The sequence below is a fragment of the Sphaeramia orbicularis genome, chromosome 18 (assembly GCF_902148855.1).
Source record: "Sphaeramia orbicularis chromosome 18, fSphaOr1.1, whole genome shotgun sequence".
Classification (NCBI taxonomy): domain Eukaryota; kingdom Metazoa; phylum Chordata; class Actinopteri; order Kurtiformes; family Apogonidae; genus Sphaeramia; species Sphaeramia orbicularis.
In genome coordinates, this window is record NC_043974.1 from 24,568,171 (window position 1) to 24,596,095 (window position 27,925).

Genomic DNA, 27,925 nt, shown 5'->3' on the forward strand with positions numbered 1-27,925 from the left:
ACAGTGACAAATTATCAAGGCTACAGGCAACACAGGAATGCAAATGCAGAGTAAACAAAAAAAATATAAATAAGGAGTTATGATAATAATTGAAAAAAGGCAAAAGCTTAACAAATTCAACTAAACATTTTAAAGTTCAATCAAGATAACAAGAATATTTTTCTAACAAAAGGAGTAAAAAAGAGAGAATATTTCTTATGATTAAATTGTTGATAACAAATAAAACTACAAGATCAGAACCTGATTCACAGTAAGGCCAGTTTACATCAATGTCACACTACATTTTGATCAACTCTGCTGAAATGAAACTACAATGTACATGAACTTAAGTATGACACAATAAAAGGTAAAAGCACATTTTATCTATTTTGCTGCCATCTCGTGTGTGAGCAGTAGAACCTTCACCGGAAATGACGTATTAAACTTGTCTCTACTGGAAACGCATTTTTGTTTAAAATAATTTGTCTTCACTGATTTTTGCTCTTCATCTGATGAGAGAATCCTAAAATAAAACAGATACATTTCTGAATAATTATTTACCCTGAGATAAATGTGTTGTTTTTGCCAGTTGAGGTGATTATTTGCAGGGTGGGAGGAGTTTTTGCCCGGAGATAAAACCGTGACGGACCTGTTTCCTCTTCCATTTCCTTCTCCCATCGGCTCACGGTAAGACTTCTCACGTTGTAGCAAAACTCGGCAAACTTCAACATTTTCACATTATTGGATTAAACTGACAATTTATGACTACTGCAACTAAATATCTTTCGTTTACTCTTTAAGTTAGTCATGTTAACACTTCTTACAAACACAATTTTCGGGCGGAATAGTGTATGTGCGGGGTTTTCGCGCGTACAGCACCAGCACAGATTGTGTTAAATCTTTAACCATCCGACATTAAAATGGCTTAATTTCACAAACATACTAACATTTAAACAGACCCAAATATGTTCTGTAATGTTTGCATTCAGTATTTCTTGAAATTACTATTTGGATAGTTAAGATGTGCAGAATTATCTGCTGCACACTTGCTGCCATTGCACCACCAGCTAACAGTGTCTCTCAATGATGAGAAATACACAGACCTGTACTGAAAAACAGTGATTGCAACTTTATTTTTCTGATGCGAGACACTGGAAAATGTATTTTGTTAGGAGACTGTCCTCCTGGACACGCTGCGTGGAGCGGTCACGTGTTGAATCAATGGTGGCGCAGTTACAACCGGCTAAACTAACTCAATCCTGCAAATGTTTGTTTTCTAGATGGTGGTTTGGGCTCAAGGAAGATATCGCAATAAAGGTAACTTTAAAATATTTTTTTTTATTAACTTTTGGCACAATAGAGTTTTAAAAACGTCTCTAAGAGCTGTATGAAGCCTCATGCTACAGTGATGCATACATTGAACTCTCTCACTGAATCAATTTTGAGGATAATTTTATTTATAATACTGAGTAGCATGCAACTTAGTGTAAATTTGGATTTTCTGTTCACTACTGAGATGTAAATTGTGCTGTTTTTTTTCCTCAGTTGATGCAGAAGTTTACCAGCCTTCTTCACTGCTCAAGGTAACAGCGCATACTGTTTTGTTTTTTCTATTCTTAAATTGTTGTACACCAGCTTTTTGTTTGTGGTTTGGATGCTGCAGGAGCTTAATGCTACTGTGATGAGTCTCTGAACTCTCTCTTACTGAATCACTCTTTGAAGAAACCCCTTTACCAGATTCTGAGTAGCATTGATGAGCTTCAGCAAAACTGTAGACTTCTTGTGATTGCTGTTTCAACTGTCTTTGTCAGTTGGCAGTTTAACTATCTTCATTCAGTATTATTTTTTTTCCTTTTTTCAGATGTGTGGAGTTTGTGAAAGAACAAGGACAAACTTATCAGGTGAGTGTGAAAACTATTACAGAATGTAACATTTCTAAACACATGCCTGATGTCAGTAGTGAGCCCTAAACCTGATCACCATCAAAACAAATATTAAAATGCATTATAATCTGACATCCAACCTTTTTTTTTTTTTTTTTTTTTTAAATAGGCAGGTTACGGCTGTCTCTCGCAGATTTTCACGATGGCTGAAATTGTCAGAGGTAAGGAATGACTACTTTGTAAAGAGCACTGGTTAAAGGGGTGTTTCATGATGAATTACTTTAAATGACAAGCATATGCCTGAATCTGCTGATGTCAACCTTTATCTGACAGCCCTGACTAGACTTTATATAATGTGTATGGACTTCATTTGGTGTTAATATTCTGCTGTTTCTCTACAGGGGTGGAAGACCAGCTCAGTCTGAGAATTAACATCTGACGTTCAAACATGTGAGTAATCTGTAAATGAGTAATCACGATCGTCAGAAATGCCTTTTGTTGCAGTGCCATTTATATGCAAAGAATGGGACAATTGGGCCCCTGCAAATGTAGATACTCGTTTGTTGACACGCTCAATTTAAATCTAGAGTAGCAACAAAAGGTCTGCATTTTCTGACATTACAACTCATTTGAGAGGATGAAATGGGTTTTTCCCATTAACTAACTGGACGACTAATGTCACATGGCAGTTTGTCACCAAAGCCCTGATCAAACAGTCAGATTAGATGATGCAGTCACACTTATTGTTTTTTTCTATCTAACAAGTTGTTCTGCTCTTTACAGGGCTTCAATTTAATACCTGAGGCAGTGACGCTTCATCCAATGATGGTGATTTTTTTTTTTTTTTTTTTTTTTTTTTTTTTCCTCATTGTATTCATCTGATGCAGTTCAGTGATGATGAAACTTAGCTCACTTTGAACCACTGTGAAACGACACGAACATCTGAGAAACTGCTCTTCAGTTTGACCCTGTTGGAGTTAAACTTATCAGTTATTGGATACACTTGTGGCTTGTACAATTTTTCTAATAATGACCTTTTTTCAAACAGATGGTTTCTCTGCAGTGTCATGAAGAGAGATGAAGTTCTGGAAGGTAAGATGGAAAGGTCACTGGATGGGGGGGGGGGGGGGGGGGGGGTGTGTATCATGCCTACTGAAAATGATGAGATATTTTGGAATCTCGTTCGTCTGAACTGCTGTTGAGAAATGGAATATCTGACTTCAGCGAAAACCTACTATCATAAATCTGTATTTTATGCTCAGACCTGACAGTTTTATCTATTGCAGATGCCAAACCATGTGCATGATCCCGTCACAAGGCCATCTACCCAGGTAAGAGTTAATTAAAACTAGTCAAACTGCACAGTTGCACCCAGTTTCCTCTTATGATGACACCCGCACACGTCTTACGCCTTGTGTCAATGCCAGACCTGAGAAGGTGAACCCACTGGTGTTGCCTTGGCAATAAGGGGAAGACCTGTTGGGGTTACCAACAGTCTGAATGGAGACAAACTAAACATGGGTGCATAGGATAAATAAGTTAAACATCATTACCAAAGAATTCTGAAAAAGGTAGACAGGGACTTATTACTGTGAAGGTAGTGGGAGCTAAGGATTTGGCGAACAGGACATGAACTACATTTATCACACCAGATGAGAGCTTTACCGGTTTTATTGCTTTTACTAAAATGATGAGGGTAGACTGTATTTTCCTCACTGTCCTCCAGTCTTGTTTACATTCTGTGACTGTGCTTGTTTCATTCAGGGATGTGACAGCCTGCATGATGTGGGAACTGAGGTAAGTCATGTTAACATCCATAATAAGACTGTGCAATGTGACATCGTGTTTCCTAATTATGCAACTTTCCCAAATGGAAATAAATTGCATGCAGTCTTGTTTACATGATTGTTCTGTAGAAAGTTGCTTATGATCATATTGTCATATTGCACAGCTCTAAAATATAAACCTTTACTTTACTGAATGTTGACTTGATGAGTTGGCTAAGCCAGTCGTTCGTACTGAACTTTCAAGGAGCCACTCGGACCCCTTCTGGCCCGGTAAGACACTGAGAACCCGTAAATGGCCTCGGCCAGGTGTAAGGTGATCTCCGGCAACCTTCGGGACTCTGAGCCTTGAAATGTTTGGTGCTGAATTATGACTGAATTAAAACACTGATCACATTCTTCTGTATAAAACATGACAACAGCAGATGGATGAAATGACTAATTGTCCCATCAACTTTTCAGGTCATCAGTGCCAACCTGGGCAGACGGAGGTTGACTCTCCCACAGTAGAGGTATGTGTTTGGTCAATACAGCTGCATATTGGGTGGAGATGTGATGAGCTTCTATTACCGCCCCAGTCTGAAGATTCATGACTGATTGGTATCCCCTCTGATTAAACGTGTGGAGTTCAATCTTATTTTTAATTCAATGGAACAAAGGTTTAAACAGTCCAAATTTTGCAGGTGCTGGTCCTGACTCTACATTCATAATGGCTGACTGCTTTTGACCAAGGTAAGATCATGTAAGCATGCATTTATTTTTGGATGACTGATGGGAGGAATGATGACACATCCTCGGGGACTTTCAACAGTCTTAAGGTGTGGCTCTGGCACCTTAACCCTCCAGCTGGCTCTTCCTACCTGTTGACCCAGTGCGGCACTGAGAACCCTGACCTTTCCAGGTGTAAGGTGACCTGCTGGTGTACTGATGGCTGGCAGAGCTGGTTGTGGGGCCATGACTGAGAGAAAAAGCTGACCCTGTCTAGAATGTGTACTTCTATTTGTATCCCTTGAAGTATTACAGCATTAATACTGAAATGTATGTATTATTGACTTCTTCAGGTCTGTTCCAGCCAGCATTGCATACGCCGCTCCCATGTCTGGTGAGTACCCGCTGATACTGTAGCTTTTAGAACATGCTTAAAGTGCAACAATGAGCTCTTAAAACCTCAAACTAAATGATGAGCTTCTATTACCGCCCCAGTCTGAAAATTCATGACTGATTGGTATCCCCTCTGATTTAATATGTAGAGTTAAACCTAATGTTTAATTCAATAGAACAAAGACTTAAACTGTTAAAATTTTGCAGGTTTTGGTCCTGACTCTACACTATTAGTGGCTGACTGCTTTTGACCAAGGTAAGATCAAGTTGGAGCTCTTAAAACCTCAAACCATAAGTGATGATTTCTTATTACCGCCCCAGTCTGAAATTTCATGACTGATTGGTATCTCTGATCCAAGACTGAAGAAATTTTCATACACAACCTTTTTCCCTGTCTGCCCTGAACATATTGTCCCTTTTTCAGGTGTGAGCCCCTCTTAAACTGGACACCTGCCTACATGATCTGAATGTATGGTAAGAAACTAACTTTAGCATGTTTACCTCATAACTTGGAAATGATGATTTCTTATTACCGCCCCAGTCTGAAAATTCATGACTGATTGGTATCCCCTCTGATCAAAACTATGAACCGATACTGTTCAGCAATACATGGACACATCTGATGAATCTCCTCTTTTTGCAGACCGGGACACAACTTCATGATGGAGGCTCCTTATGAAGTTGCTACCAGCCCATTGAACTGAATCTTGTATTGTGTGTAGCTACTTGAAATGAAGTGACTCTAAATAAACTTCTGCTTGTATATGAATAAGTGGTGGGTCTTGATTGAACTTGACAGTTGCAGGACTAGATGTTTCCCTACTGCAGTCACTTGAGTGAACAAGTTAACACGCTCCCTTGACATGCCTATTGCACAGAACTACAGAAGTTCATACCATGCACTTATGTACATGGATTGTGTATAAAGTCCCCTCCCTTGTACATTTTTATTCGTATACAGTTTACTAGGTAAACTACTACTGGCAAAGAATTTTGTAATGATTCTAAATTAAGTCATGTACCGAATACAAAATTGGTAAGAATGCTGAAATAAACAAATGCATTCATAGTTTTGTCAGTCTTGTTTAAGCTTTGGAAATTAAGAAAATTTCTATATTCAAAAATAATTTTCGTAGCTAATTTTCGTCTAACGGTTCATTTTTAAAGAGGGCACTTTTTTGCACAAAATTTACTTGAATTTTTTGTATATATCTGATGTTTATAAACTTGAAAATATAAACCAACACCTTTGGCACTAACATGCCTTTTTTTTTTTTCCAATCAAAAATGCTGAAGTGAGAGTTGGGCTACTTGGCTAATGTATATTTCAGGGGGTACTCTACTGTAAAAAGTTAAAAAGCTATTAAGTGTATTAGGCTGAAGAATGGAATTTTAATTTTTAGGTAAAATGAAGATGGTGCACTAAATGTTTACTGTGGAGTTCATGTAAGTGTGGGCTTGCACTAAAACACCAGAAAAGTTGAGCATCCATGGAGCTGGTAACCTTGTCCAGGATTTGGGGTTTATTTCTATAAATGTCAGAATCTAATGGGTTGTAATTGCAAGCAATTTACTATCACAACTGTGAATGCACATATCAGGTCTGAGCAACAAGTCTGGCCTTGGGGATTGATGTACGACTCTTGCTAGTGAACAGTACATGTCAGGATATGCTGTAGAAAACTGGGAAATCCATGGGTTTTGATCTTTTCAGCACTTAAAGTTTATTAAATGAGGCACAAGTCATCCACTGTACCAAAAGTATAAAAGGTTCACACAAATCACTGATGTAACAAACTTGAATTCCATAAGCTTAAATTTTAATGTTTTAATTCACAAAGGCTCAGTTAAAGTGGATCTCACTGCCTTTAACCTATTACCTGAAGAACAGTCTGACATGAAATAAGTTGCAGCCATGCTGATCCAAAACTTCAAAGTGGAGATTCACAGTCTACGGTATAGACTGTCAATCTATTTCAACACAAACTCCTCTGATAAGCTGCTGTCTTCATTATCAGGGAAAAACACATTCAGTCTGCAGTGAAAATCCTTGCAGCAATATCATCTAGTAGCCAGTCCACTCCTGCCAACAGGTTTTCTCCTGTTACTGCACTGCAGCCAATTATGCACCAGTGGTGGCTTTTAATGTCATCCAAAGCCAGAGCCTGGAGGAAAAGGCATAAAGAACAGCTGAGCTTTGCTGAACATTAAATATATTAAGGATGTGAGGTTAATTCAATTGCAGCTTCTATTACTACTGAAACTTACCTCTCGTATTGCCTCTTTTGACAGAGCTCCTGGTAAGTCCTGTTTGTTAGCAAAGACCAGCAACGTTGCACCAGCTAACCTCTGCAAGAAAAGAACATGACATAAGTGGGAAGGCTCCAACTGTATGTCAGGGCAGCTTTGTCACACAAATTAAAAAATAAAAACGTTAATGTTGTGGGGACAGATGTTTTTGGTCATAAACTAATGAATGGTTGTGATCCGGCATTTACAGTTTTTTGATAAACAACCTCTATCTTTGATGTAAAAAAAAAAAAATGATAGCAGCACTAATTGATTATGCTTTTTAGCCTGATTCTTTATTCCTTAAAGACATTGTGTGTGTGTGTGGGGTGTTTAAAAAAAAAGGAAATACGTGAACTTCTGGAGTTGAAGTCCCTGTTGTGTAGAAAAATGCTGCCCTAACTTCAAATTACTAACATTGTATCATAGCACTGAGTGAAATTGGCATATGAATTTACCATTTCTAGAAGCATAGACACATCAGTCAGAAAAACATACTATGTTGATAAAAGGAAATAATAATGGAGGTGCATGAATCAGATCGGAAAATCTGAAACAGGTTCTGGATCTTCTGTCCCTATTCACACCTCTGCACACAGGGTCCCTATTTATTTTTATTCAAATCCTGCTCGCTGTGGCCTTCCCCCTCAGTGTTTGGTTTACCTCCTCCAGCAGCAGAGCACTGAGCTCCTGCCTGCAGTCCTCCAGTCTCAGTCTGTCAGCGCTGTCCACCACCCACACCAGGCCATCTGTGCTTTCAAAATAGTTCCTCCAGTAAGAACGCAGAGACTTCTGACCCCCTACGTCCCAAATATTCAACTTGAACCTATAAAACAGGGACAGGAGACATCAAATACCACTGTTCAAAGTATGCTTGTATACCAGTTGGTATATTTTTCCACTGAATTACTTGTAAGATTTTTGAGTTTGATCATTTTTTGGTTTTACTTTGTTGGAAGTAGTAAATGATCTTGGGCTTAGGAGATTGGATTTCCCTTTATTTTATTTTATTTTATTTGTTTTCCTTCTTTCAGATACATACAAAACCAATGTTAGGATGTATTAACAAGATGCAGCTCTAAATCATACACTTTATATTCTATGTGCTGTACTTTTGGGCTTTTACAGACAGTTTTATTACTAAGTGTTAGCATTAGACATTAAGTTGTAATGACTAAGTTTTAGGAATACAGTATGTGCATGGCTGTCCTCACATTTATACTGCGACAACAAAAAATTCTGAACGCAAAGGAAAGAATTTATGGTTACTGCTTGACAAGTGTCCACAATTATTTGCCACTTCCATAATATAGACCTAAGATAGAACTGCATAATATGAACTTGATACACAGGCAAAGAGACATGTAACATCACTGAATGTAATAACTGTCTACAAAGCAAATATTTAATGTTTCTGTTTTGAAATGAGACAGGACTGCATGTTCACTCACCCTTTGTGCTCCAGTGTTTTGATGTTGAAGCCCAGTGTTGGGGAGATGGTGCTGACATCTTCTCCATTAAACTTCTTCAGGATGGTGGTCTTCCCCGCGTTGTCCAAACCTCTGCAAAATGCAGGTACAAGAAAATACTCTGATACAGACAGTGTTTTAGCTGCTTATTTAATACTAAAAAGAACCTGTTTTCTAACTTGAACCCATTACCGGCTAGCTAGTTAGCATGATGCAGCACAACACACACAGCACAAATAATCGCTATCATATTTAATCTAACAATAAACGAAATTCCTTCTAGAGGCTCTAAGTGCAGCCTAAATCACTGTAAAGTTAGCACATGAATGTTACTTTGCAGCTAAGCTAGTAAACTGTCAACATCATAAACAATATAACCTACAACATGAGTAGCCGCATCTCCCGCTCCTTCTGCTTCATCTTCTTTAAAATCGTCAACAAACCCATTTTTACGCTTGAATATTATAACATTTAAAATACTTCAACTAATTCGTGGTTTTGTATAAAAGATATTTAGCATCCATGAGGAGCATAGCAGACCCGGTAGTTGCTGTAGCTCTAGTCCCGCCTCAGACCACCACCGATTGGTCTGTCTGGTAGAGAGCGGGCGGTGATTGGATAAGATAGACTTTAGGCAGTATTTGATTGGTCTAGGAGTGTAACAAGGTGTGGCTGGGTGGTGAAGCGCCGTAATTAACTGCGGAGGTGCGCCCTCGTGTGTCTCATTTTAGGAATTACAAGTTTAATTCTTCAAGTGAGGAGACGAGTGCCTTTAAGTCTATCAAACATACACATGATTATAATGTTTTTTGTTTTTTTTTACTTAATTAAAAAAAATGTTTAATACTGTAAAACCACATTATTTTCTATTTATAATGAAAAGCAATGGTAGGGAGTTTTAAACATTTAAATGACATAAAACTAACTTTATTCCTTAAAAAAATACACAGCCTTGAAGTCACAGACATAATCATGTTGCCATTTGTACCCTTATTGATAATATAATTTGCATAATGTAATATACAGTCCAATGCATTATCATTCCTGGAATCCACTCCGAGATCTTTAGTTCTACCATGTTTATCATTTGACTTTAACACAGATAAATTCAGAGCCAGATAGTCTAAGTATATAAGTCAATCCAGGAATCAGCACCAGGGAACCGCAGTTGGCATTTCCAACACCAGAAAATACTTGTCTACCATTCTAAAAACTCACCAACACAGGAAGTTCAATCCAGGTAGCAGTATTTACATGACCACATGTCACAAGCTGTTCAATATATACAACATTTAATATACAAACTGCCCTAAAGGACTTATTACTGAAGGATAACTGTAATGAAAATCCAAAGTCTATGGATCTCTGGTCATGTAAACTGACTAAATAGTACCACATCCATCAGCCTCGGCTGCTGATGCCAAAAGAGAAGAGGTCTCAGACTGCTTCACTTTGTGGAAACAATACACTTTTAAGTTCTGTGAGTGGATGTTTCCTTCTTGAAATTCATCATGTGAGATGCATTTTAAAATAGATCTCAAAATTATGTTGCTACCTTAGAGCTTTAGCTCTGGAGCTGAAAACCCAACATTAACTAAATAAAAACTCAACTGAAAGCAAAACTCTTAATGCACTCATAAAAAAATTAAACATAAACAAAGTAGAGGCAGAAGTAAAATAATAGTAATTGATTAGGTTCAGTTGGATTACAGTCAGTACTACCGATTTTTTGAGGCAGTGTATGGAGGGTTTATTTTAATTTATATTTTTCAACAATATATCACTTATTGTTAAGTATTGTGACATAAATAGATCTATAATTAATTGATAAATTGCTATACAAACAATGACATAAATATGGATATTGATGGACTGTCTTGTTTTTCTTCAATGGCATCAAACCAGGGCCCGTATTCCCAAAGATTCTTAGTGCAAAGAGTTGCTCCTACTGGCCAAATTCTAAGAAAATTCTTAGAATCATGATGTTTTCTTAGAATTTCCCCTAAAAATGAAGAGTAGATCCTAGTAAAGATAAAAGCTATTCCTAAAGAATCTTAGCCCTTAAGAGAGCTCCTAAGGTGAGATCTGTTAAGAGCAGGGAAGAGGACTTTTAGGGGGCTTAGGAGTTCTCTAATCAGAGAACAAAATGGCCGATGGAAGAGGCAGGAGGGATATTCTCCAAACACTGGATGGCAGTGAACTGATTAAACGCTACAGATTGCACTGTAAAAAAAAAAAAAAAAAAAACTACGTAAAAAAAATGGTATTATTCCGGCAGCAGCGGTGCCGAAAAAATACTGTAAAATAACGGAAAATAACCATCTCATAAAAATACAGTAATTTTCCATAATTAAAAAACAATTTTTTCCCCAACTTTACATGAGATTTTGCATATTTTTTTTTGACTTTTTAATGTTAAATGAAGAATATTTACATGTATTAAAACAGTCAAATTACACACACACACACACACACACAGATATATATATATATATATATGTATATGTATATGTATATGTAAATATATATATATATATATATATATATATATGTATATGTATATGTAAATATATATATATATATATATATATATATATATATATATATATATATATATATACACATATATATATATATAATTTTCAATGAGACTAAGTTGTACAATCCACTGATAAAAACTGTACTTGGACAGGACAAGCTGTGCCTGTGTGTACAAAAATTACCAACATGCCAATTAATATGAGCAAATAAATATAACTATGTCTGTGCAAGTGAGTTTTTTCACACATTCTGTAGGAGAATTTTAAAGTATAGCTTACTGTTCATTTAACAGACATTTTCTTTTTTGTGAAATATTATTTACAGTTACACAGTCTTCATAAGATTAGATTCTATGATGAAGTTTATCGATTTGAGGGTCAATCCCTTGCCCATTATCACCAAAAGTATATATTTTTTCTAGCTTTTAGAATCAACCAATCACAGCTTTTGAAATGATGACTCATACCGTACAATGGAGTCAACTACACCTCCTCACTAAGATAGGAATTTCCATCCATTCCTTGCTCAGAGTTCTCTGAGAGTGTTCTAGAATCACTCCTAAGCTAAGACTCCTTGCTAGGAAATGTTTAGGTGAAGTTAGGAGCTTTATGAGAGGATCCTCAGAATCTTTAGGAACATGGGCCCAGAATGTTTAAGGAGATGAGGAGAAGTAAAGTTGTGGGCTTTATGTTAAATGCTCAGTATGCACTTTCATTTGAAAATGTAACAGAATATGTACAATAAGCCTGAATAAACAGCCCAGTTCAGCTTTTTTTTTTTTTAAACATACATGTAAATCAAAGTAAAGGACATACTCATTTATATAATGAGGTGCATTTAGTGAAACTTGAACACTGCTTTCACTTTGTGGGGACAAATGAAGACACACAGCAGGTATTTGGTTTCTTACATGACATAATTTCCTGCAGTGAGCTGGGAAGTCTCACTGGCGGTTGTTTGGGGGGGGGGGGGGGCTTGGTCCTTCCAGTTTCCTGGCATTAAAGTAGCAGAAATTCCCTGCACGTGAAGGAGGCGTAACCACCATCCTAATTTGGTCAGAAGCCCCAAGACCTTCCGGTGCGTTCATACCTTCCCCCAGATTTTCCTTATGATGCCTTTATGACTATCAGACATCAGACTACTACATTTTGTATAGTTGGATTTGAAAGTATAGAAATTCAAAGCAACAAATGAGTAGAAGGTTTGATAATAATAACCAGTATTGCGCGTAAAATCTAAAGGATGGGTTTATTATAAGGCAATGGATACTTTTTTATAGGTGCGTGTTCTCTATTAGAGCCTGAAAACTACCAAGCTGTACTTGAAGGCAACATATCGCCTGTATTCCCGTCATCACTCCTTTCTCGTCTACCTCTAAAGGGTCAGTTTAAAAGAAAGAGAAACCGAAAGCGTCCTGTTGCATCATCAGCTGTCAGGTGCCCAACCCCCCAATAAAACCGCTCACACGCGCTCTCCAGTCAAGCAGTCACCAAGCAACTAAGAAACACATGAATGACCCCCCCACTACACCCGCATATAACATGACATATAACTCTTGAAGCCAAAAATATCCGTTTAAAGTGTGTTCCAAGCTGCGCAGACGCGCGTCGGCTGTGCGCCTTCGGGGTTTGGATGGAAACGGTTTCACTTGCGGCCATGCTGCACGGCTCATCCTGATCCTCATATCAGGTTCATCCTGCCGGTGTTCTGAAACCGATCAAACACTCAGACAGTCTGCTTCTGCTGCGGGAGGACATGTCCCCGTTATTCATGGACTCTGGATACGACTACAACAGCCCCGGTTCAGAGTCAGCGGAGGACAGTCACAGCAACACAGGAGGCTCGGTGAGTAGGTGAACAACACATGTAATAAATCAATGAAACTAGTGATCTGTCAATACCAGATGTGTATTGTTTTATTACAGTAATAACAGAAAAAAACAAACAGGTATATATGTGTGTAAAACTTAGTGATCCAACAGGTTACTATTTTTATTCAGTGTATAATTATTACACTTATACATGTCACAATAAGGAAAAGGAAACAGCAAAAGAACCATATTATTATTTACATATTTTATATATCAGTGCATTCTGGTTCTTTTCCATTAGTTTTTTTCTGCATATAGAATTAATAAAAAACAAACGTACTATTAACCCATAAAGACCCAAACATCCAACATTGACCTAAACTAAGCTAAACTGTTTAATACCTGTTGATCCATTAATCCTATCCATTCATGTAAATAATTGGTGTAAAATACAGTTTGTCACCTTTTCATGGTCATCACATATGACCCATTTGACTTTCAGAGGTTTCATAGTGAACATGGACACACTGTCATCTTCTACAACATTGATTCACCAGTAAAACCCATGGAGTTTAAAAAATGACAGAGGATGGACACACTTGGTTTATGTTCAGTTAATGATATATTTTGCTGAAAAAAGTCATTTTTTCTACAGTTTTTTCTGTTTCTGATATAATAACCCTCAACTTCAATCTGAGCTTCAATGAACATCTACATGATTAGTAAATTAAATATAGAAAAATACCATTTTTTCACACACACACACACACAAAAAAGCTGAATACAGAAGATAATATTGCAAAAAATTGTGATAAATCAGTTCAGAAAGGTTGCATATAGAGGAAAAAACATTCGGGAACTGCCACAAAAGTAACACTTGGTCTTTATGGGTTGAGCAACTATTAATGCATTGGTAACTAGAAGCACTCGGAGAGCGCAGACCTCCACCAAGGCTGATCAGTGGCCCCCCCCGTGGGCCCCCCCACCCCCGATCACCACCAAAATTTAATCATTTCTTCCTCATCCCATTTCCAACAAACCCTGAAAATTTCATCCAAATCTGTCCATAACTTTTTGAGTTATATTGCACACTAACGGACAGACAAACAAACAAACAAACAAACAAACAGACAAACAAACCCTGGCAAAAACATAACCTCCTTGGCGGAGGTAATAATCAACCGTATTTTTCCCATTGTGCACCACAGACCCACTGTAGACTCGTAGAATGATTAACAGTATTAACTTTTCATTAAGATTCTATTCATTTGCTGAATGTAAGTGAACAAAAAGGATGAAACCAAAAACCCCAAAAAACAGGATCGTAGCTGCTGTTCGGTCACAGTTTCGACAGGTTTCAGACTAGTTATCACAACAGATAATGATTTACTTCTGTTTTTTTTTTTTCTTCAAGTCTGGTGAGTGTGCAGCAGGTTTTCGGGTTCTTTGATGATTATGGAGTAATATTTAAGCAGATAAACCGGTGCATTTAGGTGTAAGTTTACTCAAGTATTCAGTATTCAACTTATAAATATCAATACTTTTACAAAATTAACAAGTACTTTTTGATTGCTTTGCGCTTTAGGTCGCTTTGATGGATACATAAAAACAAGTAAACATGGCCTTGAAAATTAAATTTAAATTTTACAGCAAAAACTAAACTAAACTATCTGTATAATTTATTTGTTTCGTATCACTGTGCCTTTCTCATGGGAGACTTTGCGCCACATAAATTTAACATCACGCACTGTAACACAACTTCCTCTCCATCATGTCCGTTTACTTCTTTATTAACATGGGTGAAGTGTGAATTCATGCTGCATTTCATGTGACAGATGAATCTCATGACCTTGTGAACTAAGCAACTTCTCAGGACATCAAGTTCAGTAAAATGATGTGTCATGTGTTCTGAGAAGATGAATGAATTCCTCAAAAGGTAGAAGGAAATTCCACGTGAGAACTCAGAGAATAGGTTCTATAATTAGTGTGATTCTGTTTGTCTGGACAGGAGAGAGAAGATGGACGTCCTTCATCGAACAGAGGGTCTAAAAGGAGGCAGAAGAACCGAGACGCCGCGAGGAAGAGTCGGAGAAAACAAACGGAGAGGGCGGACGAGCTTCATGAGGTGGGAAAAGCTCATGTTGTTGTCATCTGCCTTTCCCTCTGGTCCTGACACCATCATCCTGTGACTCCTGTGTCACTTTCTGTCTCTGTTTTAATCACACCCACAGACACACTGTGTGACTAGTGGTGTGTGTCTTGTGTAATCTGGCAGCATGCTCACAGCCATTTCTTGTAAATAGTCTGTTTCAGGAGAAGGGCTTTCACTCCCTGTGGTATGCAGTGTCTGGTGGCCCTCCCTTTCCTCTTTGCCCTCCTCATTTGCACACACACACACACACACACACACACACACACACACACACACACACACACACACACACACACACACACACACACACACACACACACACTTTAGATCCTCCCACCTCTGATTTTTCCAGTGCCACTATTTTTATGTTTTTTTAGTTCCTTCTTTTTTTTCCTGGGGGCAAATTCCACACGTGCAGTTCAACAGACACTTTACACTGTAACGCCACATCATGTACCTTCTAACTGCAGAGCATGCAGGAAAAACTTAATCTATATCCTCCTAAGACCCAGCTATGGGTTTTCTGTCCACATTTGTGGACAAGAGTTTCACAACTTTATACCAAAAAAAAAAATAGAAAATAGAAAATTGTCCACCACAAAGGACATTCCATAAAAATTTTAAAAACTACATCTGAAAAAACTGTTGCATCATGATGTTTCCAATATAGGCACTTATTTAATAAATACAAAAAAAAAGCTTGTACTTTGCTGACATTTCCTGGGTCTTAGGAGGATATAATGCTTCCTTTTACAAACTCCTCAAGAACCACAGCTCCGAAGTGAAATCAATCTATATGTATTGTTAAAAGCACAATAATCAGCAGCTCTAAAAAGCCTCATATTGAACTTCTCTCAAAAAATAGAAAATTGCAAAGCTACATGAGTTACAAATAATAAACCTGAAAATAAAGGAAATAATGAAGAATATTAAGAAGAGGCATTTAATTAGAGTAGATGATTATAATGACAAATGGACCCGCTACTTCTCCTGCATAGGTCAATGACGTTTCCAGCTCAAGAATGTTAATTGGACTTAGTGATAAGTAATGACTGTTGTAACCATGTATATGTATATTATTGGCATCGTTATTGTTATTATTATTGTTATTATTCTTATTTATATTTCATCTGGTCAGAGATTGTCCACATGTCTTCAGTATACTGGCATTGATAACTGGCATAAAGCGTGGAAATGTATAGCATGCATGGCCTAAAACCCTTTTTTTTTTGTTTTTTTTTTTGTTTTTTTGGTTTGTGTTTTTTTTTTTTGTTTTACTGTTATTTTGCTCTTTTTTTTGCTCTTTTTTCATATGTAAAGGAAAAATTCAATAAAGATCAAGTCATAAAAAAAAAGAAGAGGCATTTTAATAAGGATAACATGTTGAATAAATGATAATACAAAAAAAGACTGTAGACCAAATAAATGAGTTGTAGTCAAATTTACGATCATAACACATTACAGAAATTCTTATGATATTTAAGGTTAACTTTTGATAATATCAATGTCAAATAGTTTCACGACACATTGCCTGATAATTTATTCACATTTCCAGGTATTTTTCCAGACTCCACATGGTAGCTCTTAAATCTAAATTCTGTGTTACAGACTTTGCCTCTTTTTTGATGAAATAAAAGGTCAGGTGATAGAGTCACTTCCTTTTTATGACAGTAATAAAATGGTAATCCCTTTAGGTTCCCTCGATCTTTTATAGCATCAATAATATAAAAGAAACTAGCATTCATATACTGATAAAACTTTCATGGGTGAATTGTGACTATAGCCACTTTTATACAAAGATCCCAGAAAAAAGGCGAGATGGTGATCCCACCTTTTATCCACCATTGATTGATTTTCACAGCCAAGCCAAAGGAGGAACAGAAGTGAAACAGGCTGGACTTCTACACAGCAGACCTGCATTCCAGAAACAAAGGGCGGTGACGCAGTGCATATGTAGACACTGACATGGATTCTGCGGCAGCTGCCCTGGGTGCTGCAGCTGCATGCCACAGGTGAAAATGACATGTAACTGCAGCACCAGTGGCACAAAGCAGCAGCACCTGGGGCGTCTGCCGCAGAATTCATGCCAGTTCCTCCATATGCGCTTGCTGTCTTTCAGGCGCGGGGGTTGCCATCATCAAAATGTCACACCTTGGTTGCAGAACAAGAGGAGTTCCTTTTACATAGTGTTCCAGAATCATGATTTCACCTTTATCACGGCTCTGTTACTACCTCCAAAGGTATTACAAAGCTGCCATAAAGGTGGGACCAAGTGATCCCCCTTTTTTTGTTTACACAGACATGGTTCCAGAGTAAAGGCAAAATATTCCCCTAACAGGAGTGCTGTGTAAAAGCGGCTAATGAGTCCATGAGTGAGGCATGTCTACAAAAATTAAATATTTTATCTTATAACAGTGTTGGATCTGACCCACCTTTGACCAACACACACTTTATAATAGCCTCACTCCCCTTCTCTCACACTAATATTGCTTTATCTTCCATATAAATGCTTCACCGATTGTAACAGGCTGTAAAAGTGTATGTTTACCATTTTATGAATGGGTGTGTGTGTGTGTTTGCGTGCATTGATAAAGAGCCCAGACTTTCACTTTCAGTCTCCTCAGCTCTTTCAGTTCTGTTCTTTTCATGAAGTGTTAATGCATCAGTTACAAAAAAAAAAACAGTCGATGTCAGCAGTTCGTGGTTTTAGGGGTCAGCAGACATGACACAGGGTAGTTCTACTTGTCATGACCCTTTGACCTCTATGACTATTACTAAAAAATAGTGTGAAGCAATTACAATACTCAGAAAGGCATCTTGTAGTATTACTTTTCTGGAAATTACCACTTCTCAGATGTCAATGACACTGAAGATGATGATGATGATGGGAGTAAAATCTGCTTCTCAAGAGACACAAAATGTAAAAAATGAAACACATGGGGTTTACATGCAGTTTAGAAATAGGAATTATACTCATAAGTTACACATTTTTATTAAGTAAACCAAACTTTTTTCAAACATTCTCTTTAGAGACACAATTAGTTCACCAACATCACCAACAAATCAAACACTATGTATCCACAGAGTGTATCACCACCTGAATAAAGCGTAAATCTCATTGTTTACACACATCTGTATTATCGTATCATCAAGTGTCCTTCTTCAAGGTCAAGGTTTATTGATATAGCACACTTAAGAACAGACACGACTTCCTCAAAGTGCTGTACATAATCATGAAATAGAATAAAAGTAAAAGACAATAAAAAGAATAAAACAATACTGACGCATAATTCATGCATTTAATGTTTAAAACAATTAATATAAACACCAAAGGCAAAAATTCTTCAAAGTTAAACTCATAGCTGCTTATTTAGACAAATAACACTGTGTCTTATAATCTAATGTGCTGCATCAGCTGATAGATTCTAACTCTGTTTTTAGACAGAAAACAACCACAGTAAAACCACAAATCAACTCTGTTTTCTGTACGGTTTGTGTTCTCAGTAGCTGCACTAAAGATCTGTTTGGAATCGTCCAAACAAGGTCAGACCTGTCACAGTTTAGTCTGAACCGTGGATCAACATAAGGCAATTTAGCAAAGATAATAACATCCCATAATAACTTTAAACCTCTACAAGCCTCATAGTCAAACTCACCCATGTAGAACAAACATTGTGATTTCAGCATCAAACTCCATTCTTTTCTTTTATATCTGTGTCCAGTGGTGAAAACAACAACAGTGCTTCTAGGTTTTATCACTTTGTCACTTTCTTTTACTCTGAAAGCTGTTTCTTTACAGTTCTCATCCTATCCGGTCACTTTCTGATGCTTTGGTCAAAGGCCCTGTGACAATGGTTTTCCAGAGTGACTCACTACTCCCTCTAGTGGTCACATAAATCCCCCAGCATGTTCAGTTTATATCTGTATAATCCAGGGGTGGACAATTAATTTTCCTATGGGGCCACATGAGAAACTTTGACAGTTATTATGGGCCGGATCAATTCACTTGCAGCTCTGCTCAATATATATCTCTATAAAAACAATAACAATACAATGAAAATGTGGAGCACAGAATACAGCTATTTAATGAATATTCACAAAAACCTTTCCGAAAATGTGCAAAACAAGCTCCATGTTAACTTTACATGAAAAACCATAAATGCAGCTTTGTTTGCATAACTCAGTTCCTTTTCTAACTTCAGGGAAGAAATACTTAGAAGTCCATGTCTTGTTAAAATCTCTGCATTTTTAATCAATCTTTCTTTCTTTTTTTGGCATTAGCTGACATCTTAATGGGCTGAAACTGACCAACAAACCAATAAGCTTTATTATAACTATAAGCTTTATGCTGAGTACGGAAAGTATGTGCGAAACACATGATTTACATACATAATTTAGCAGATCCTACAAAATAAAAGATGTGTCGTTGTGTTGGTTGTATCTATTACCATGATATATATTTGCATTGACTTTTAATTTGCCAGTGACCTCATGCGGGCCGGTCAGGGTCAGCTATTGGGCCACATGTGGCCTGCGGGCCTTACTTTGCCCAGGTCTGGTATAATCCGATACATTTGTGTCTTTGACATAACTTTAGAGCTCTTTATCTGAAACGCTCTGGTGCTAATCTGCACACCTTCTATACAGAATACAATTTCTTAATATTTAAAGTAGAAATACTCAGATCAGGTCAAACGGGGCTCTACCTGCATCCCCCATCTTAATCAGGCCCTTCTGTACGGTGGCCGACAAGGATCAAACACATTGCAACGGTCCAATGCGTCTCAGTTAGAGAAAACAACTGCAAGTACAGACACGATGCGAATTCACAAATTCAAACACAAGTCCAAACAAGGTACAAAAAGAGGAACGAGGTGCAAATGAAAAAATGTGCTGCAAGAAACAAAAACAAATGCATAATCATCAAAGGCTCTGCAAATAAAGAAACGATGCAAACCAAGAAAACATCTGCAAACGAAAAACGCTGCAGAACCAGTCACTACAACAGAAGTGCTCCAAACCTGTAGGGGGCAGCGTTTATAGACAACGGACTAGTGTCAAATAGAATCAAATAAAAGTCACATGACCGCGCTACGCTGTAACTTCAGTTTGTTCCCACTGTCAGTCAGCTGTTCACCGTCTCTCTCTCTCCATCCTGTGTGTGTCTTCATTGAGTTGTTCTGCTGACAGCGCCCCCTAAAGGTTTGGAACACTTCCATTGTAGCAACTGGTTCTGCAGCGTTTTTCATTTGCAGATGTTTTCTTGGTTTGCATCATTTCTTTATTTACAGAGCATTTGATGATTATGCATGTGTTTTTGTGTCTTGCGGCGCATTTTTTCATTTGCACCATGTTCCTCTTTTTGTACCCGGTTTAGACTTGTGTTTGAGTTTGTGAATTTGCATCGTCTCTATACCTGCAGTTGTTTTCTCTAACTGAGACGCATCGGGCCGTTGCAATGTGTTGGCCCTTGTCAGCCACCGTACTTCTGAAATAACATCAAACTTCTAAGAATGAAAGCGTACACCGATTGATTCACAGCTTTTTTTAATGCTAAAGAAGGCAACAGTGTAGTAATATTAGCTTGCTTGATATTTTAAAATGATCTCCAACAGATTTTTATTTGGTTAAAAATAGTCATTAATTTTTGTAACTTTGACACATTTTATCTGTTCTCTTTCTCTGTGTAATATGTGACTACCAGACACCCCCCCACCCACCCACACACACACACACACACACACACACACACACACACACACACACACACACACACACACACACACACACACACACACACATTCTCTCCATACCTACTCACCTCTTTACTGCTGATGTCGCAGTAACGTCACCTTGGGGTCATATTTCAGTTGTCCTGTGGGTTCTGACTTTGACCACACATCATCTACTGGATTACTGTTGTAAAGTCTTAAAAAAGTGTGTCATTAATATTTCCAGGCTCAAGAGGGAAGCTTTAGTGTTTTATTACAGTGCAGGTCAGGCTGAATGTGTTCCTATGTGGACTGCATGTGACTGTGTTTGTTATTAGTCTTTTGATCGATGTCTTTAATCAGTTTTTATGGTTGATGGGTGTCAGTCTCAGAATCATAAAGACATTTTATCTTCACCTTGTATACAGATATGTCACATTTCTTCTTCGCATGTCAGTCCCTGTCTTTTATTATATTACTTTGGCTCTTGCTTTAACTATTTTTTTTATTCTTATTTTTTATGTAATTTTTTTTTTTTTTTTTAGATTAACTGAAGCAAATCTAACACATTCGAGCAAAAGTTGAGACTAGAGACAATTTTGGGATAATAATGGGCTAAAATAATCAAATAATATGATTGAAAATAGGGGATTGTATTCATTATTTGGTACAACAGCAGCATCCAGGGAAGGTGTTGTCCTTCACGGGGAAAGATTGGCCACCAAATATTTGAGAAAATTACTGAAATGTTTAAAAGCAATGTTTCTCAAAGGAATATAGGAAGGGATTTGAATGTTTCACCCTCAGGTACAGAAAATAATTAAAATGCTTAAGGAATCTGAATGTATTCCAAGGACAAAACTGCATCAATAAATGCTACTAATTTATAGGCGGATAGATCCACATGGGCTCAGTCTGTATGTGAAAAGAAATGACAAATTGGTAAATGCTTTACCAATTTTTTTTATTTGTTTTTGGAATTTGAAATTGAAGTAAGTATTGATATGTTTCCTGAAGTTTAACATGGAATAACGTCCTGTCATGTTGTTTTCAGTGTAGTACAGGACAAAGATAATTTGCTACTCATTGTTTTCATTTTAATTTAATGTCGGAACTTACGTAACTGTACGCAACCCCGAAATCAAACTGAATTGGGGCTGCATGTGGTTAAATAAATATATTCCTAAATTCTGTTCCCTTTGGCGCAAACAACTAAACATGATCAACAGATTCTGATTCTAATTGACATTAACATTAACTCATAAAATTTGTGTTCCTCTCTTTTTCCTTGTTCTGTGTTTCTCAGGAGCTCCAAAGACTCGAGCGCTCCAACTCGGCTTTGGAAAAAGAAATCAAAATACTAAAGCGAGACCTGCATGTGTATACGATAACTCTGGAACGCCATGAGCCTCACTGCTGCATCAAAGCCTCCGGGTCCGGCTCCTCCTCATCCTCCCATCTCATGGTTTCCACCTCACAGGCTCCTTCCAGCTCCTCCAGTCCTAAAACCTCTTCACAAACATCCGGCTCCACTTTGGCTCCTCTCCAGCCAATCTCCAGTGCCTTAACCTCCAACCTGAGCCTCCGAGGCCTTGACTCTCTCTTACCTCCACCAACATTAGCCTCATCTCCTGAACTCTTTGACACTTCCTGCTCGCCGCCGCCACCTTATTCCTTCCCTACAGTCCCAGCTGCTCACTCTTTGTTCAGCAAAGAGAATGTAATCACTCCGCTTCCACTGGATGCCGCGCCCATCTGCACCGGCCTCGTCTCAAACCCTCTACCCTCCACAGACTCTCAGCCTCATTCTCGACAAGACACTGTACGTCAAAGGTCTTCAGCAGCAGCAAACCCTTTTTGTCAGCTGAGCGACCCAGGTGTTTTTAGTACCTCCTCTTACACTGTTCCCGTCACGCTTCACTCTGCTGCTCCTCAGACTCTCCAGACGTCTAATGTGGTGCCTCCTTATCTCCATTTAAGACCTCCAGCAGTAGGAAGTGCCGGCCTAGAACCCCCCCTGTTTCCTCCACATCCAAACACTTTAAGTCCACCATGTGCTCTTCTATCGTCATCTTTCCAGGATCCTGCTCTTCAGTTGCTCTCAGTGTCCCCCCAGACAAACCTAGAACATCCCCCTGCCCCTACATTTGACTTAAAACCCACTCAACATCAGCAAACACCCCCTAATCCCACACCCCTGCTTTCCTTCCTCACAGTCCCCAGTCCCATTAATGTTCATCAGACTACCTCTAGTGACTTAGATGGATCTTCCGTAGAAACCTCAAGTGATCTTTCCCTTTCTAAGTTATTAGAGGGCAATGACTGGATACTGAGTGGGAATTAGTCGCACTACAAGCCAAACGACAAGATGTCCAATAATACAGTGCCAAAAGCTTTCTTTCTGTGTCAAAACTAGGCCTGCAAGAACATGGAATGTACGGTTTTCTGAGATTTGCTTCTTAAAATGCACATGTCAGTATCAAAAGAGTTACTTACAAGTCTGTAGTCTACCAAGCTGAAACAATTTTGAACTAAAATTCCAGGAACTTATTACATATTCTGAAATAAACGGACATCAAACTTTATTAAATGATGAGAAGACCACAAAATGAGTCAACATTTTAAGTTGAGATTGGGTGGAGTGCACACTTCTGTTCTGTTCTGTAACTTCTAGGAAATGCGATTAGGAGACATGTCCATGCGTGTTTGCATTCTCAGCGTCAATATGTGACAAAGTTAATGTAACGGTTCCTTTTACAGCACCTCAGTTTCCAAGTATTAACTCAGAAAATATACGGTAAATTATATCTTTTATGTATATGCATATCAGTAATGAATATGCAGAAATATACAGAGAAGCTACAGCTGAAATACTAAGAAAAACTCTACTAAGTAGGGTGGTGTTACTACTTTATGTATCAACAGCAATTTTTTTGCAAAGCTTCCTGTATTAATGATGAGTAATAATGAATGTTTTTCTTAATATTTCAGTAGTTTCTCTGTATTTATCTTCTTATTGAGAGAGTTTTAACTATCTGACTATATAATCTAATGTGCTATATATTAACAGAATAATTAGCAGTGGCAGCTGGTTTAATGTGACAAAAATATGCCTTAAATTAAAAAAAAAATATTTAAGTCATTATGTCCTGTAGTTCTGGCAAACATTCATTTGAGTTATTTTTATTGTGTTTAGTTGAGTTTTATGTGAATGTGTTCATTTTCTTGTCAAAGGAGTGTGTATGTGGCTCCAAAAAACAGGTGACATGAGGCTATACTGTCATTAGTGGATGAAGGATTCACCTGTGGGGGCTAATTTCACTAACCTGTAGCCAATCAGAATTGTTTTTTATTTTCTTTACCTTATGGGATATTTTTTTTTTGCTGGATTCCAAATTGTGTCCAGTGAGATGTGTATGCTTTCAGGACACAACGCCCAAGATTAACCTGCTGCAAATGTCACAGGTAATAAAGCTTTGTTCTGTTTATTATGAGGCAAAATACGTCTTTGCTATTTAAGTGTGTGGCAGTGTAGGGGTTCAATTCGGTAACTGGTTTGTGTGTACAAGTGGTTATGTTGTAGGGTTATGGAAAATAAGAGTTTAAATCATGCAAAGTACATCAAGTTCTAGAATTTAAGCACTAAAATGCAAGTGAAGTTCGGTCAGACACTGGCGTTTCTAAACTCTTCATACCAGTCCCACTACTGGAAATTAAGAGACTGTAAAAGGAAATATTACAATAAATGCTGCATAGTGTAATCATATGTTGACTTTTCAAGATCTTTACCTCACACAGAGTATCGGAGGATTTGGTGCTATTTCAACTCTGCATTATATGTTGCAATATTAGAATGTGGAAAAAAATGCTCTTTTTCTTTTTATGTCAGTGTATAGAATTATGTCTTTGCATTTCAAATGACTTGATTTTAACTTAACGTGCCAATGCTTTTTACCTTTGAATGTATAAACACAGATTATACTTTAAACTGACCAGAAACAGCTGTTACCGCGTGTCTACGTCAGATTTAATCACTTTAGATAACTTCATTCAGCTCTAACTGACCTGAAAGCTAAAGAACCAAAGGTGGCTGAAACCTGCTGTTGTAATTTATGGGGGTTAGAAAATGGGTTGTGTGAGTTTGATTCTATTTAAATGACAAATTTGTGTTTTCAGATGCTGATTTTGGACATAATATGTAGATTTTTCTGTATGTTTCTGTCAGTGCATTATAAGAGATGAGTGTTAAGATGCTTTTTTTTGTCTGAATATGGAGTATTTTGAATTTATCATGTCAGATTAATATATTCATGCTGCTTTAGGGGTTGTGACAAGAAGATGTGCACATAATAAAGGTGTTATACTGTTCAAGTATTTTATTCAGAGTAAGCTATTCTTTAAAACACATATCTGTGGTTGGATTGCATGTGTGAGGACCTTTCTGAACATCCACCTCATCTACTTCTGCTTTAAAATGTTGCAAGGCAGCAGATTATTGATTTTTGTGGTAATTATAGAAAAGGCCTATGTGAACATGTGACACTGGGTTCAGAGGCCCCCTAGTGGTTTGAAGCAAAAAATTAACAGGTATCTACACAACTCAATGAGTTTTTCACCTTTTGCTGTGTTAAAACGGAAAAAAAAGAAGTATTCCTTGTTTAGTTGTTTTTAACTAAATACATGGAAAGCAAACAATTTAATACATGCATTAATTAATTTTAATTTTCATTGGTTTTGATGTACAGTACATGCAGATGTAGTAAGAGTCAATCAGAAATAAAACATGGGCTATAGCAATTAGAAGTTAACAATGAACAATAAGATGATTAAGAACATTATTACATCAGTTTAAACAGATTTAATTTCTCTCAGATTAGTACAAGATTAATGTGCATGATTACTATACTGCAGTAAAGACTCTATTTTATTTACAGCTTTGGAGATAATTATTAGTCCATGTGTGATTTTATGCTCACATTCAATATAACAGCCCTTCAACATGACTCTTCTTAGACAGTTAATTGCTTTTATATTGTTTTTCAACTGCAACTATTCATTTATACACAGATCAGCCATAACATTCTGACCACAGATGGGCAAAGTGGTTTTAATATGGATTATCTCATTTCAGTGGGATGTGTCAGTGGGTGGGATATATTAAGCAGCAAGTGAACATTTAGACCTCGGTGCTGATGTGTTAGAAACAGCAAAATGAGCAAAAATAAGGATCTGAGTAACTTTGACAAGTGAGAAATTGTGATGGGTCACAGCATCATCAGATCTTGTTGGACATTCGTAGTGTAAAGTGGTTCGTAGGTTCCTCTTTTTCCACAAAACCAACTGACCCGAGGCCTAGATTCCACCAGACCTGTGGAGGTGTGCTGTGGTATCTGGACCAAGACGTTAGCAGCAGATCCCTGAAGTCCTGGAAGTACAGGTGGACCTCCATAGATGGGGTGTATTTGTCCAACACCTCCCACAGATGATCAATGGTCCTCAGATTGGGATGTTTTCTTAGTCCATTTTTGGTCAGTTCTAACCACTGCAGACCAGAAACACCCAACAAGACCTACAGTAAAACCACAAATCCCCTCTGTTTTCTGTATGGTTTATGTTGTCAAATAGCTGCACTAAAGAGCTGCTTAGAATCATCACAGTTTAGTCTGAACCATGGATTGTTGGGGTGGGGGGTGTTTTAAATCCACATCCTGTCCCTGAGGGGCAGTATCCTGGTCCCCTGTATGGAAATTTGTGTATTCATGCATGCTGTACCGCATTTGCCCAGCAGTCACCGCCAAAGTGCTCACATGATTCTGGGTATAGCAACATGATTGTAAGGCTATTGTATTCCAAAATTACTAATATCTCCCAAAATATTGGTCCTATTAACTTGCTGTTTTTGCTACTCTCTTCCTTGGCCAAAAATACAAAAATATTTAAAACTGCAGCCATCAGCGCTTTCTGGATTTTGTGTGATGCCCAAAACACACACACAGAGTTCACTTCCCTTCTATAGTATAGATGAGCTTCATAATAAAATTCTCTCTAAAGAAACGCTGTGATTTCAACGTTAAACTCCATTCTTTTCATTTAGTGCTGTGTCCGGTGGTGAAAACAACAACTAAAGCGCTTCTAGCTTTTGTCATTTTGTCTGACTATAAAAGTTGTTTCTTAGTGGTTCTTATTTCATCACGTTCTGATATTTTGATTGTTTTCAGTAATTTGGTGACATGTATTGTAGTCCACAAGGGGATGTAGTTCAGTGGTAGAGCGTGTGCTTTGCTTATATGAGTTCCTAGGTTCAACTCCAGCATCTCCTTCGAAATGTAATTTGTTAAACATCCTTAAGTACCATCAATTCCAAATAATAGTGGGACATAAAATAGATATTTGACAGTATGTTCTAGATTAGGAGTGTCAAACTCATTTTAGTTCGGGGGCCACACTCAGCCCAATTTGATCTCAAGTGTGCTGGACCAGTAAAATAATACCAGTAAAAAAAAGTAAAGTTATATTATGATCAGGTTTACATCTACAAAGTTTCCTTAAAAATCTAAAGAACATGAACGACTTGAATTATCTTAAGAAAAACAAGTGCAGTTTTAACAATATTATGCCTCGGTTTTATCAGTTTATCATTTACGCATGTGCATTACAATCGCACAAAACATTTAGTAACAGGCAGAATATTGGTAAAATTGCATTTACTTTTCTCAAGACATTTCCATTTGTTCATATTTGTTCAGGTTATTCACATTTTTTGTAAAAAGTATAATTTGATAATGTAAGCATTTTCAAGTAATTTTACATTTTTACACCAAAAAAACTAAGAGAACATTTGGGGTTGTCACTATTTATAGGTTATTATGATAATATTTTACTGCTCTGACCCACTTGAAATCTAATTGGACTGTGTGTGGAACCTGAATTTAAATGATTTTGACATCACTGATTGTTAATCACTTCAGTGTAAATTTTGCATTACACAAATTCATCCCGCAGGCTGGATTGGACCCTTTGGCCACTGGGCCGCATGTTTGACACCTGTGTTCTAGATTCTCTGTTAGCAATAGCATTAACTGCAGCACTAGTGGGAACACCTTGAAGAGAAAAATAACAGTTGTCTTTGCAAACGAGTGACAAGAAATAATATTCATCTAAAAAGGAAAAGCCATAATAGAGGACCTGTGGCATTCATTATCCCC

At 37.5% G+C, this 27,925-nt stretch overlaps 2 protein-coding genes, 1 long non-coding RNA gene and 8 other non-coding genes across 12 annotated transcripts; 10 read left to right on the forward strand and 1 right to left on the reverse strand.

The window, feature by feature from the left end:
• Positions 1 to 633: 633 nt before the first annotated feature.
• On the forward strand, positions 634 to 5,517 carry LOC115438924 (uncharacterized). 2 transcript variants are annotated; one of them, XR_003938174.1, is made up of 16 exons: positions 634 to 666; positions 1,260 to 1,296; positions 1,525 to 1,562; positions 1,841 to 1,880; positions 2,032 to 2,083; positions 2,264 to 2,312; positions 2,646 to 2,690; positions 2,911 to 2,954; positions 3,149 to 3,193; positions 3,627 to 3,659; positions 4,109 to 4,158; positions 4,330 to 4,378; positions 4,708 to 4,748; positions 4,955 to 5,013; positions 5,172 to 5,221; positions 5,391 to 5,517. It is a non-coding gene; the product is annotated as an uncharacterized LOC115438924 (long non-coding RNA). The 2 variants fall into 2 exon arrangements; XR_003938173.1 differs by having other exon boundaries at positions 636 to 666; positions 4,955 to 5,003.
• LOC115439105 (small nucleolar RNA SNORD26) lies at positions 1,653 to 1,728 on the forward strand. The gene has a single exon (XR_003938198.1). It is a non-coding gene; the product is annotated as a small nucleolar RNA SNORD26 (small nucleolar RNA).
• Positions 2,749 to 2,813, forward strand: LOC115439104 (small nucleolar RNA SNORD29). Its single transcript, XR_003938197.1, has one exon. It is a non-coding gene; the product is annotated as a small nucleolar RNA SNORD29 (small nucleolar RNA).
• On the forward strand, positions 3,017 to 3,085 carry LOC115439106 (small nucleolar RNA SNORD30). The gene has a single exon (XR_003938199.1). It is a non-coding gene; the product is annotated as a small nucleolar RNA SNORD30 (small nucleolar RNA).
• Positions 3,242 to 3,369, forward strand: LOC115439112 (small nucleolar RNA SNORD22). Its single transcript, XR_003938205.1, has one exon. It is a non-coding gene; the product is annotated as a small nucleolar RNA SNORD22 (small nucleolar RNA).
• LOC115439111 (small nucleolar RNA SNORD31) lies at positions 4,192 to 4,263 on the forward strand. Its single transcript, XR_003938204.1, has one exon. It is a non-coding gene; the product is annotated as a small nucleolar RNA SNORD31 (small nucleolar RNA).
• Positions 4,816 to 4,888, forward strand: LOC115439110 (small nucleolar RNA SNORD31). Its single transcript, XR_003938203.1, has one exon. It is a non-coding gene; the product is annotated as a small nucleolar RNA SNORD31 (small nucleolar RNA).
• Positions 5,036 to 5,106, forward strand: LOC115439109 (small nucleolar RNA SNORD31). The gene has a single exon (XR_003938202.1). It is a non-coding gene; the product is annotated as a small nucleolar RNA SNORD31 (small nucleolar RNA).
• LOC115439108 (small nucleolar RNA SNORD31) lies at positions 5,256 to 5,328 on the forward strand. The gene has a single exon (XR_003938201.1). It is a non-coding gene; the product is annotated as a small nucleolar RNA SNORD31 (small nucleolar RNA).
• Positions 5,518 to 6,452: 935 nt separating the features above from the next.
• On the reverse strand, positions 6,453 to 9,066 carry arl2 (ADP-ribosylation factor-like 2). The gene is made up of 5 exons (XM_030162934.1): positions 8,888 to 9,066; positions 8,488 to 8,598; positions 7,700 to 7,862; positions 7,016 to 7,096; positions 6,453 to 6,912 (listed from the first exon to the last, which is right to left on the reverse strand). The coding sequence occupies exons 1-5, from the start codon at positions 8,950 to 8,952 to the stop codon at positions 6,778 to 6,780; spliced, it is 555 nt and encodes a 184-aa protein (XP_030018794.1). The 5' UTR covers positions 8,953 to 9,066; the 3' UTR covers positions 6,453 to 6,777.
• A 3,477-nt stretch (positions 9,067 to 12,543) lies between these two features.
• batf2 (basic leucine zipper ATF-like transcription factor 2) lies at positions 12,544 to 25,239 on the forward strand. The gene is made up of 3 exons (XM_030161661.1): positions 12,544 to 12,891; positions 14,866 to 14,982; positions 22,027 to 25,239. Exons 1-3 carry the CDS (start codon positions 12,802 to 12,804, stop codon positions 23,062 to 23,064), a joined length of 1,245 nt encoding a protein of 414 aa, XP_030017521.1. The 5' UTR covers positions 12,544 to 12,801; the 3' UTR covers positions 23,065 to 25,239.
• The last annotated feature ends 2,686 nt before the right edge of the window (positions 25,240 to 27,925 follow it).

Coding starts and splice junctions, on each gene's coding strand:
- arl2 (XM_030162934.1), bottom strand. CDS start 8,952: ATGGGTTTGTTGACGATTTTAAAGAAGATGAAGCAGAAGGAGCGGGAG. Junction 7,097..7,699: donor GTGCTCTGCTGCTGGAGGAG/GTAAACCAAACA, acceptor CTTTTCTTGCAG/AGGTTAGCTGGTGCAACGTT. Junction 6,913..7,015: donor CAAAAGAGGCAATACGAGAG/GTAAGTTTCAGT, acceptor CTTTTCCTCCAG/GCTCTGGCTTTGGATGACAT.
- batf2 (XM_030161661.1), top strand. CDS start 12,802: ATGTCCCCGTTATTCATGGACTCTGGATACGACTACAACAGCCCCGGT. Junction 12,892..14,865: donor ACAGCAACACAGGAGGCTCG/GTGAGTAGGTGA, acceptor TTGTCTGGACAG/GAGAGAGAAGATGGACGTCC. Junction 14,983..22,026: donor GGGCGGACGAGCTTCATGAG/GTGGGAAAAGCT, acceptor TGTGTTTCTCAG/GAGCTCCAAAGACTCGAGCG.